Here is a 13,055-nt window from a genome sequence, read left to right on the forward strand (position 1 = left end):
TCTGATAATGTCAACATCTGGTTTCTCTGTTTCTAGTGTCTGTTTCTAGCGTCTGTTTTTTCTCTTGATAGGCCTGGTAATCTGTGATTGGATGCTACACTCTGTATAAAAACTTATAGATTTTAAATGAGTCTTTAGTGTCTGGCAGGCAGTTAAAGAGGCTTATTAATCCAATCAGTGTTTTCAAGGCTGGCTTTCAGTCCTTGTAAAGATAATCTTGGTCTGTTTCCATCTTTATAAGGTTTGGTATAGTCCTTCAGCAGTCTCAACTGAAAACCAATTCCATTCCTCCCCTTGTGATCTCCCCAGCACCATAAAACTGCTAAAAGATCTATTTAGTTAGCCTCTTGGCTGCTACTTTTTGCTTGGCTTCTCTCAGACTACTTAGAAATTGGCATCTGCTTCAAGAAACAAAACAGCTCAGACTATTGGGGTTTCTGTTCTGCCTGTCCCTTCTCTGTAAGATATGAGCCCCTCCACACCTACGGTCAATTAATCTTCGACAAAGGAGGCAAGAATATACAGTGGAAAAAAGACAGTCTCTTTGGCAAGTAGTGTTGGGAAAGCTGGACAGCTGCATGTAAATCAATGAAGTGAGAACATTCCCTCACACCATGCATAAAAATAAACTCAAAATGGCTTAAAGACTTAAATATAAGACATGACACCATAAAACTCCTAGAAGAGAACATAGGCAAAACATTTTCTGATGTAAATCGTAGCAATGTTTTCTTAAGTCACTCTCCCAAGGCAAAAGAAATCAAAGTAAAAATAAACAAATGGGACCTAATCAAACTTATAAGCTTTTACACAGCAAAGGAAACCATCAACAAAACGAAAAGACAGCCTACGGACTGGGAGAAAATATTTGCAAACAATGAGACCAACAGGGTCTTAATTTCCAAAATATACAAACAGCTCATATAACTCAATAACAAAAAAACAAACAACCCAATCAGAAAAAGGGCAGAAGGCCTAAATAGACGTTTCTCCAAAGAAGACATACAGATGGCCAAAATGCACATGGAAAGATGCTCAACATCCCTAATTACTAGAGAAATGCAAATCGAAACTACAATGAGGTACCACCTCACACCAGTCAGAATGGCAATCATTAAAAAGTCTACAAATAATAAAAATGCTACAGAGGGTATGGAAAAAAGGGAACCCTCCTACACTGTTGGTGGCAATGTAAATACATGCAGCCACTATGGAAAACAGTATGGAGATTCCTTAAATAACTAAAAACAGAGTTGCCATATGATCCAGCAATCCCACTCCTGGGCATATATCCAGAGAAGACTATTTCGAAAGGATACATGAACCCCAATGTTCACAGCTGCACTATTTACAATAGCCAAGACATGGAAGCAACCTAAATGTCCATCGACAGATGAATGGATAAAGAATATGCGGTGTGTACACAAACACATACACACACACACACACACACACAATGGAATACTACTCAGCTATTAAAAAAAAATGAAACAATGCCATTTGCAGCAACATGGATGGACCTAGAGATTATCATACTAAGTGAAATAAGTCAGAAAAAGACAAATATCATATAATATCACTTATACGTGGAATCTAAAATATGATACAAATGAATTTATTTACAAAACAGAAACAGACTCAAAGACATAGAAAACAAACTTGTAGTTACCAAAGGGGAAAGCGGGGGTCAGAGGAGGATAAATTAGGGGTTTGGGATTAGCAGATACAAAACAGATAAACAACAAGGTTCTACTGTATAGCACAGGGAATTATATTCAATATCCTGTAATAACCTATAATGGAAAAGAACGTTAAGTATGACTGAATCACTTCCCTGTACATGTGAAACTAACACAACATTGTAAGTCAACTATACTTCAATTAAAAAAAAAAAAAAGATCTGAGCCCCTCAATTACCAGCTCTCTCAGTAGCAATGGAGTCTCACTCTTGCTTGGCCAGCCCTGTGAGGCTGCCCAAAGCTTTCCTCGGATTCTCTGACTTTGGGCAGCTGCTTTCTGCTTGACTTATTCACCTTTCTCCCTACACCACTTACAAATTAGAGTTGTCTCAAAAATAGAACCAGAGTAAATGCTGGGCTCACCTTATGCAGTCTCCTTCCTCTCATAAATCGTGGCCCCTCAAGTACTGGCTGTCCTGGTAACTTTCCAACACCTTCAAACAGACCTTTGGGCCTTTTTCAATCCAGCTTGCCTTGTAGTTCTCAGCTGGTTTGGGTCTGCTATAAGCCAGTTAACAATTTTTGGATATGGCCTATTTTCCAATTAACAATTTTTGGATATGGCCTATTTTCCAATTATATTTTTGTTTAACATGATGTACATTTTAGGGATTTTAGAGAGCATGCCAAATACTCTTCTTTTTTTAAACGTAAAAACACTTTTCCATGCTAATAATGTCAGTAAATCTCTAATCTACTTGGAATTTATTCTTATACAGAGTGTGAATAATAAATTTAATTTTATATTTTTCCATATGGCTAATTAGTCCAATAGCATTTATTAAAACATCTATATATTCTCCACTGAATTGAAATGCCTTTATATTAAAATAATTTAATACAAATGTGCAATTTACTGGACTTTCTATTTTATTTTCTCACTTATTTTTTAATCCTTCAGCATGTATTTTCAGAGTCTGCTTTAAATTCTTCTGGAACAAGAGCATGTTTAATTGAAATGAAGTTATATAATCGAAGAAAACCTAGATGAAACTGTCTAAAACCAGAGTGGGAGAACTTTTTTGTGACTCAAAATTCAGATTCAAAAGGCAAAAGACTGATAAGTTTGACAACATAAAATAGAAAGCTTCTGTATGATTTTAAAAAACATACGCACACCAAAAGCAAAGTAAAAACGACAAATGAAAAGCCAAAGAAAAAATACTTGCAACTTATAACAAAGACAAAACTTCTATAAAGAGCTTCTAAAATAAGAGGAGATAAAAGACCAATAAAGTGATTTTTAAAATGGACAAGTGATATGACCAGACAGTTTAGTTCACAGAGGAGAAAAATGGCCCTTTTTAATAAACATATGGGTTAGGAGAAGAGAAGAAACAAACAGAAGAATAACAGGAGAACCAGCAAGGACAACGCCAAGAACAGGGAGGTCAGCAATATCAAATATGGCAGAGGATCTGACAAAGATGAGGACAGAAAAAAGGCCACTGCATCTGGTGCCCTGGGAAGTCACTCGCAACCTCCTACTAAATTTCAGGACAAAACATTTCGGAGATTAAGAGCATCCTCAAGTTAATTCAGCCTAACACTCTTATTTCTTTAAATAAATAAAACCAAAGAAACGTTAAGTGGGTGGCCTAAACTCCTGTGGCTAGTTATTAGTAGATCGTAGACTTGAACATGTTCATTTTCACAACCACAACTACCTAACAGGCAGAAAGCATGAAGACCAGAAAAGAGGATTATTTTACTTCTCCTGAAAAATGTTCTGCTATTCATTCTTGAATGTCTCACCCATGCACATGGTGAGTGATGATGAAGTGAGCAGGCACTATTCTCCCCATTTCACTGACACAGAAACTGAGGCCCCATAGCCTCAACTGCTTTGCTCAGACCCACAATAAGTAGATATGTTAGTAAAGCCAGGTACTGACATCAGTTCAGCAGTTTGTTTTGTCAATACAACTCTGAGCATTACTTTCTTCTCAGAAAAGAGGAAATGAGATCAAAGCAAAGGCATACAGCAAAAAGCTTTGTACCCCAACTTTCTCATTGCAACCAAACACTGAAGAAGAAGAACCACACATAACACAAAGACTTTGAAACCTCTACTAAGTTGTCAAAGCCCTCATGAGAGACACTATCCCCTTTCTGAGTGGCTAACGTGCTTTGTCTGAACCAAGGAAGTATTCTGGCCTTTCAGTAAAAATGATCTTTACCTGGTACTGCTTTGGGGCCTCCCACATTTGAAAAAGCTGAGATATGGCACACTGGTATGAATTACTCTACCACCTTCAGGTTGTTCTGGTGAGTCAAAGTACAGGAGATGAGAGTTTCCCTCTTTCCGAGCCAAACAGGGCTTTTTCTTGTAGTAACTGAATGACTAATCAAATACAGTAGTATACAAAGTTGATGCTGATTTACTCAAGTAGCAGACAGTTTCCTGTTATAAAATGGATTCTGGAGAAGGCAATCTGTGCTCATAAGTTCCTAATAAAAATAGGAAAATGTCTATTCCTACTTCCGCCAGATAAAAACCGCTGAAGTCTTCCAGAAACTTTATAGAGTTGAAAGAAGAAATACCTGTCCATATGCCATAAGGTCTCAGATCACAAGCTAGTCCCTGGGCCATGTCCTTTCCCTTCTTAGTTTATCCTGCACTAAACAAAACTGTCTGGAATTCATTCTTTAAAGGTTTATTTATGGTACATAGAGACTGTTTATGTGAAGCAGGGTATTTGCCCACTTGCCTCTTGGGACAGTGTTTAAAACTACAGGGATATTTCCCTCTCTGGCACTTTCTGAAATACAATTAACAATACTGGATCTTTTTTCCTTTTAACAAATCTGGTTTTTATTTAGGGAGGGGAGGAAAAAGTAAAGGGTCTGAAGTTTCCCAACAAATTATTTCAAGCCTTTGAGAAGACAGTTTTAGGCTTTTTAAATAGTGTCTTTGTTTGAAATTCCCCCTCACCCCCACCCTCTTGCTCTCCGACCATTAAAATGTGGGTTTTCTTCCAAACTAGATTGCTCAATTAAAGCCCTTCTTTTGTAATACCCCAATGCTCTAAATGGGAAAAGGGCTGCTGTAGGCCACCTTATGAAACCTTTTAAAGGCTCCTGGACTCTTTTGATCTTTAAGAAAACCGAAAGAACATATAAACTACCTGGCACTTTCAATATTATTCTGCTACTCTCTAACATGCAAACTTGGGAGAATAATGGCGAATGGGTGGGGTGGGGTGGGGAATGCCGTGCTTTCGTCTCTGCATTTGTGAGATGGAACTATTATCTCCCCCTTCTTCCATCGCAGAGTAAGGAATCCAATTGAGATAGCAGATGTGAAACTGCTTTGAGTCCTTCTGAACAGACACTCTATCTGGCAATAATGTACCCTCGGTGTAAACCTGAAGAGACTTCCCTCTGAGACTTCTGACAGCCTCGTTTCTGGCCTGGAGTCAAGAGAATCAAGATAATTATGCCTTCAATACCAAAGACATGGTTACCTTTTAGTCAGACTCTCATGATTCCTGCTCTGGGACAGGACTCCATTTCCTAAGCACATACTTTTAGCCGTTACATATTCATCTCAAAGAGCAGACTGCTCTTCCTAAGAGCTACTAATAAAGGGATATTACTCTGTTAGAAAACTATTTGAATAAATGACATTATTTATGAGTCCCAGACTCCTCGAGGAGAAGGCAAGGCACAATAAAATGGTGACTTCTGTAAGCTGAGAATTTAACTCTGACATCCCAATTCCCAGCACCCTGTTTGAAACATTAAGGTACCACATTCAGGGTGTCCCCCGCCCCACACCTCATAATGTGGCTGCTCCACTGAATCTGTTTAGCAATCATTTGAAAAATGCCTTGAAAATGTTCCTTCAATATAGCGCCAAATGAAACACTCAACCTAAACGACTCCCAGTGTATTGCATGCAGGGTGAGCGTGCAAGCATCAATACCAAGGAACTGGGGGCCTGAAGCTACTTCAACTGTAGAAAATCATACTGCATTTGTTAGTCTGGGGGGAAATCTTCTACCAGGAGCAATTTGGAAGGAACAATTAGGTGTCTGTGTTTCTTAGTAAGACGATTTAGAAAACAAGAAGTCCTTAACTCTCAGGAAATGCTTGACACTGGTTTGTTGGGTGAGTGCCAAGTGTTCTGGGGGAATATATACTTTATCAAAGAAACCCATTCCAAAGGGTCACATAAGTCAAGTGGATACTTGTGGATATTAGCAAGATAGTGGTTTTCCCATGGTTTCCCCCCCACTCCCATGCTAATTATAAGTATCTTTAGTCTCCTGGGAAACATGAAGTTAAAGCTAATTAAGCAGACAGGACCGTCCATGGAGAAGGCCCTGTTCTCAGGATGGTTGCAGGAGCTCCCCGGTCCCGACCTGCATTCCCAACTACTCACCCCGTTTGCTGCCTTAATGAAGCAGTCACCCTTGCCCTGTCCTTACCCAAAAACGACTTGATTTGGACCAGACTACTGTCTTGTTACCTATAAGTCTATTTTAGAAGTTGTGAGCTGGCAAATCCTGGGCCCACATGAGGCCCACACATGTGTTTTGTTAGGTCCACAAGGCTTAAAAACAAAAACAAAAAAATTCAAATCGGTTGCCAACATTTAAAAACCAGGAGATTCCACATAAAAATCCAGATTTCCGGCTTCACTTTAAAAACTCCGAAGATCTGGCAACACTGGGTTCACATTCCCCCATAACAACTGGCTGGAGCTGAGCTGCACTGCCCCCTTCAGATGAAGAGTGCACACTCTGAGGGCCACGGTGCCCCCGGGGCTGCTTCGCCAACTTCACTGCTGGCACAGTTTCTGCAGGCATGGAAATTTATGACTCCAGGTTTATTACTTATTTGTCCACATCTCTAGCTACTCCTGTTCAGAAAGAAAGACCACCCTGCAGCATCTTAAAGGAGGCAGCATGGGGCAGTGGGAAAGCCTTCGACCGGTGATTAGTGGGGAGGTAGATGCCCTGATACCCATCTTCAAGTGCATCAGAGGAAAGAACCAGAAGTAAGGGGTGCAGGCTGCAGGGAGGCAGATGTAGACTCCGCCTAAGGAAGGACCTTCCAACAATCACCTGGGTTCTACTCCTGCTCCAACTACACAGGCTTCAGTGACAAAACTCTGTGGACTCCAATATCCTTGTTCATCAAGCAAGGGCATCATTAGGGACTCACAGAGCTCTAAAATCCTCCGCCTCCTTATGTTCTAAGGGACAGCACAGCATCGGGGTAAAATGTACATAAACTTTAGAGTCAGATAGGCTTGGATTCGCATTCTAGAAGCATCCCTTAATTTTAACAGATTTTACTGCAGAAAATAAAGATGGTATTCAGACTGTATCTGTCAAGTGCATATCCAGATGCTCTGTAGGAGTGTCTCACCCTAATATGGTGGGTAGGGGAGGCCACACCTTGGTGGGTAAGTGACCGCGTCATCCTTGAAGGTGGTAGACATTTCCACCGTCAACCATTCAAAAAGAGGTGAGTACTTAGGAGGCGAGAAGGAGGGCAGGCAGGACTCGGGCACAAAAAGAAGATATTGTCTTGGCTACAGCTTTTCTCTCGAGTCTAGGAGCGGCCCTAGGAAAGGAGGCTTTTACCTCACTGAGATGAGCCAAGAGCTAAGCAGAGGGCAGATGGGGTTTTATGTAATTCTGTGTTTACTCTCTTTTGTTACTCTTTAATCTTTAGCAAAGTCATACTTAAACATTAAAAAAAAGAAAAGAAAAGGAATATACAGTTGACCCTTGAACACCACACTTAGTTTGAACTGCATGGTCCACTGACATGCGGATCTTTTCAACAGTTTACTCGGATGCAGAACTGCACATAATGGAAGTTATATGCAGATTTTCAATTGCGAGGAGGGGTGGGTGCTCCTAACTCTCACACTATTCAACGGTCAACTGTACATATGTACGTACACATATGAGTCACTAAAAATTCTCAAAAAAGAAAACCTGTAAAAATATCTGCTACAAATGATGATACTGGACGGAAAAAGCAAGTGGTAAACACACTCATTCTTTTCCAAGGAAAAGTCATTTTTAAAACTTACCCAGCTAGCAGCTCACCTTGAGATCCAGTGGTAGCTTGTTGGAGGTGAACACGCTCAGCTTGATCTGGGGGATGCTGATTTTGAGATTTTCAAAGTAGTATCGAATTGGCGTCCCACCTTGCTCAGCTGTCTTTTCGTGGAGGTTTTCATCGTATTTTTCCACCTCTGGTACAAAGGTAGAATTGTTTTCTTGAAAAATAAGTTTCCTCTGAAGTCTCATGATTCAAATACTTTCGTTCATATTGAAAAGAAACTCACAGAAAAATGTAAACGTCTATTTGTCTAAATTTAATTTTTTAGGGCTCAGTAATATGTACAGTATCCTGATGCCATTTCTTTGTTAAAGTAGATCTGGTTCATGTTGCTGATCCAAAAAGTACAATAGCTTAATCTTTTGATTGTGACTCTATTACCATCTGGCAGATATCATCTCTGGAAAAAATAATCCAGGTGGGAAAGCCAAAGGTCATGGGTGTGCTTGATGGCAATGCGTTTTCTAGAAACCATGTCGTTATCATTATTATTATAAATGACCCAGATTATCTGAATTTATTTCAGAAAATGGTATCTAAATAAGTACTTGGAGTGTAGATTAACTGAATCATCATGAACAACATGACCAATTAAATGATGAATCTGAGCGAAACATAATGCCTTGAAAAGAAACAGCCTGCAGGCTATAAAGAACCAACATCACAACAAGTGGCTCTCTCTCTCAAACAGTGGACATCATTTAAATAGCAGAGTGGAAGCCGATTTCTCACTTGTTATCTCATGAAGCAAAAGGGATGAACACAGGCTAAAACACAGCAATGTGCTCTTCAACTTGATGCTGTCCCCACACCCATGTGGGCAGCTTATTTGCACTTGGATTCAGGTGCTTTTAAAAATAAAACCAAAGAGACTGTACATATCTACATATCAAACAAATTTATACTGTAAGCTTTTATACAGTTCTATTTATAGAAAGAAGGGAATAGGTTAAAAAAAAAAAAAAAAGATACCGCAACAGAGATAGGCTTATCTGTATTCAGGGAACAGGAATAGTTATAGAAGGCAGAGGAGATTCCTCAATGAAAGGCAGGCAAGGATTTTACAAAAGAGTCTAAATCCACTAGACAATGCTTGGGGAGAAATTTATTTAGAGCAACTTACAAGAAAAGCGTGTCCAATCAAATTTAAAGTAAAACTTCCCAAGAAGGTACCCAAAAGAGAACAGATACCTGGCAGGCAGGCTCAAGTGGCTCTCTGAACACAAATAAACACTGGCGTTCTGACCCAAAGTGGAGAACGCAGCACTAAACAGACAGGATCTGCTCCTGATCCCAAAGACACTTACTTAAAGCTTAAAGTCTAAGTCTGGGGTAAACAGAGCAAAAATATCTTTCTTGCATTGTGTGCATGTATGTTCATATGTACACACGTCCCCAGGGATTTTTTTCCCCCTTTAGCCTACATGGGCAGATAAACATTAAAAGTCTCTATCTTATCATTTCTTTAGGCTCAGTATTTAGTTTAGTCTTCAAAAGACTAAGCATTACTGACTTCTTTCTAAGCTGTATATACAGTCTAGCAAAGGCCATGATGAGGGATCTAAAATAAAGAGACGACAGCTACATAATTTCTGTGGCACTGCTGGAAAATTTAGGTCTTTCAAAAGCTTATCCTACTCCCCTCTCCAAAGAAGAGAAAAGTAACAAGAAACCTTTGTAATTACATTAAGGCATAAGGGTATGGATGTGAAAAAAAGTTAAGGAGTTGAGGCTAGCCAATTTTTTTCCTCAGCTAAACCAAAGGAACTGCCGAAGGGATTTCTGATTCTTGGCCCTGAATCTGTTTAATAAACAAAGGTTAGGAAACAAAGTGGTTTGCTAAATGACTAACATCATTTCTGCCATCTTAAAGCAGATGAGTCAAAAAACATGAAACAAAGAGGAACAATATACTGCTTCCCAAAAGCTTGCCCCTGGGTATGCTGGGACACCAGAGACCCTTGGAGCAGCTTCTTTTGTACACAGATACACCTCAATACCTGTCAACAAGCAATACTTAGAAAGAGAACTGAACCACAAACCTTAGCTTCCCAGCTCAGACTATGAAGTGGATAGGGAGCTTGCCAGGCATTCAGAGGCCACCTATTTTCACAAGCAGACTAAAAAATGCCACCCCTGGGCCAATTCCCAGATACACACCTAGAACATTCGACATTACCTGATTCTGCCTGATCGTAGCCAAAGAAACTCAGCAGCTTGAGGAGCAGTTTCTCCTCAATTTGTACCGTGAATCTCTGAGCCGTGACCATCAGATGCTAGAGATAAAGAAATTCTGATTTACAGTGCGAATGCCAGAGGAACTCTCATCCGCGCCCTAAGAAGGCCCCTGTGATATGGCGTGGTCTCTTTACTTATGTGATTTCATAATCATACTGCCAAATTTTTTCTGGCTCATCTCTCTCTACATTGTTATAATGAATCAAAAATTCCAGAAGATGTTTAGTAGACGATTCACCATCCTATTGCTTGGTTCCCAGGGCATCTGTGTCTGGTTAGTCAGGATTATACTTTCAGATGCACTGTGGTATATGGTACTGAGCTCACATGTACAGCAGCTAGTTTAAGGAGCAGAACTGGGCTTGTGAATTTGAGGGCCACAGGCAGGCTTGACCCCATTGGCGCTGGTGACAAAGGACCAGAAATACGAGAAGCAACGTCTTAGCTCCCACTTTTCCAGAATTTGGTGGTGTAACACTAGCCTGTACATGAAGACTTCTCCAGGAAAGAAAGTTTATCACTTCTGAATGATCTGCTTTTAGTAAACAGTGTGGCAGCTTACAGAGGAGGATGCCTGTCCCAAGGTCAGGCCCCTCCTCCTATCCCTTTTCCAGTAGTCTTGGATTATTATTTTTTAAATTTATTTTATTGAAGTATAGTTGATTTACAATGTTGTGTGCTAATTTTTGGATTATTATTTTAATAACATATTGAGATCATGCCTGGTCACAACCAATCTAGAAGATGCTATACTTTCCTGCAGAGACTTCACGCTGACGAATACAGACTCTGGCCCCTATGGATTCAGTACTATTGCCCGCTGAATCATCGACAACACAACTGAGAATCTGAAGTTTTAAGAGGAGTTTCCATCAATTCCGCTACACAATGTATCGAGCCGCTTAGTGCCTTACCCCCACTGGACTATTTCCATCCACAGCCTGAACTGCTGCTCTGAGCCTTGGCTGCGAGAGGACAAATCAAGCCCACCAGCCTACCTTGTAGATGTTGGTCAGCGCACTCTTACTGGGGAACTTCACCGTGTTCACTTGCACAGCAGGGCCTGTCTCAATGACCTCATTCTCATTGCTCAGTGGAGTCACAAAGAGCATGAAGGGCTGCGTGGTGCCAAGGAGCTGATTGTCCACCTAGGACATGAAAAAGCAGCAACAAAAACAGACAAATTGCTCAGTTTTCATTTTTACCTTTCACTAGGTCTCACAACATGCAGGTCATTCAGAAAGTACTTTTGGAAAAATATATTCTCACTAAAACCAGCAACAATAATAGCAATAGTTAGGAGCTATACTTTATTTGGTGAGTGCTGTGTGCCACGCACTGAGCTGGTCCCCTCACAAGCATTATCATCAAGTCCCACAACGGCCAGCCTGTCCAAGTTATCAAACTCAGGGCTCTGCTGCATCCTCACCACAACCTCCTGGGGATCATCACTGTCCTCATGTCACAGACAAAGAAGCTGAGAAGAGAGTCCCCTGCCTAAGGTTGTACACCTAGTCAATGACAGAACGAGAACTTGACTCCACTCCTCTCTGTCCCCAAAGCGAACGCTCTCAACCACTAGGCTATCAATGCTTCTCTTGCTCCAAATTCCCTGAAGAACTCAAACGAGAGAATCAGTAGCAGATGGCTACCAAATGGGCACAGTTGCCCATCCTAAAGTCAACTCCCTTCTAGGAATGGAGCGACGAAAGCAGTGGCACCAGGGACTGCTCTATTCATCCCCCACATCAGCACCATCACCGAGAACACACTCTCCACACTCAGGTAAGTTTATGGACATCCGGAGGCTCACGGCAGGAAGCAAGCATCTTTACTTTGTTTTACCCTAAAGGCCCACACTAGGAAGACGAAAGAGGAGAGAACATGTGACGGGTACCCCTAAGCATACTTCCTACACATCACCTAACACATCCCTCACTACAACCCTAAAGGTTAATTGTTATTCCTCCCCATTTTACAAACAAGAAAACAGAAGCTTAGAGAAGTTAAACTACTTGCCCACACTATTACTACTATTATATTCACAAGGTATAATAGTAAGTAGGAGAGTTGGGATTCAAATGCAGGTATTTCGAGCATCAAGCCCTTGACCTTTCCATTGTATCACATGGGTTCCCACAGAACCATTTTGTACAGTCGCTGCAGATGGTCCTTCTGTTGGCTTTCAAGGTGCAGAGAGAAGGGCAAGGGACCTAGAGCACTTCTTCTTACTTACTTCTTACTTCCATTCTTGCCTCCTACCATGTGCAGCCAAAATGATCTTTCAAAAACACAAATCATGTCCCTCCTTCCTGGACACCCTGCAGTGGCTTCCCTTATCTCCTAGGACAGGACAGCACTCCTCAGCACAGCCTCCAAGGGCCCACCTGATCCAGTCTCACTACGTACCACTCTCCTCCAGGCTCACCACCATGCCTGCACACAAGCCTCCCCATCGTTTCTCAAAGATGGGCAAGTCTCTCCTCCCTCAGAATTTTCCGGAACATTTTCCCCATAGTATACCTTTTCTCTGGTTTTCTCATTCTATTCTTCCAAGTTCGGTTCAGCTCCCACTTCCTCAGGAAGATCCTCCTAGGCCACCTTACCTAAAGCAGCAGCATCCCTCTTTATCCTCTCACAGCAGTTACCCCGAGTTGGAATTATTTACTTGCTTGCTCGCTCACTTATTGGCTGACTTCTCCCCTAGTCTGGTAGTTCAGAGAGCAGAAACTTCATCTTTTGAGTCATGGTGGTATCTCCAGAGCCCAGTGCCATGCCCAGCACACAGATGATAACTCAGTTAGAATTCACCCAGTGAGTGAATCACCTATCACACCCAATAGAAATGACAATGAAGTCTCACCTTATTCTGACCTCTTCTCTGTTCTTTCCCCAACACATCTGACACAAGTGCACTAACTGTGAGTTTCTGATTCCTGTTTTAGTCTCCCCATTAGATTTAGACACTCCCTAAGGGTGGGACTGTATCTT

General features: G+C 41.1%; 1 protein-coding gene across 14 annotated transcripts in view; it reads right to left on the reverse strand.

Moving 5' to 3' along the window:
* Nucleotides 1-13,055, reverse strand: part of VPS13D (vacuolar protein sorting 13 homolog D) — a 245,608-nt gene that overhangs the window by 91,908 nt on the left and 140,645 nt on the right. For 12 of the 14 annotated variants that reach the window (XR_003433444.1, XM_027110129.1, XM_027110132.1 and 9 more), the window contains 3 exons: nucleotides 11,063-11,212; nucleotides 10,006-10,102; nucleotides 7,811-7,959 (listed from right to left, as the gene is read on the reverse strand). Coding sequence is in view for 12 of the 14 variants with exons in the window: in XM_027110129.1 (XP_026965930.1) it covers nucleotides 7,811-7,959; nucleotides 10,006-10,102; nucleotides 11,063-11,212 (396 nt within the window). In the remaining 2 variants the exon portion in view is untranslated. Of the gene's footprint in view, nucleotides 1-7,794; nucleotides 7,960-10,005; nucleotides 10,103-11,062; nucleotides 11,213-13,055 lie in introns of all 14 variants that reach the window. The other 2 variants (XM_027110139.1, XR_003433445.1) reach the window with 2 other exon arrangements.

Source organism: Aethalodelphis obliquidens, unplaced genomic scaffold (genome assembly GCF_003676395.1).
Source record: "Aethalodelphis obliquidens isolate GAN/ISIS:26980383/991018 unplaced genomic scaffold, ASM367639v1 scaffold9, whole genome shotgun sequence".
Classification (NCBI taxonomy): Eukaryota; Metazoa; Chordata; class Mammalia; order Artiodactyla; family Delphinidae; genus Aethalodelphis; species Aethalodelphis obliquidens.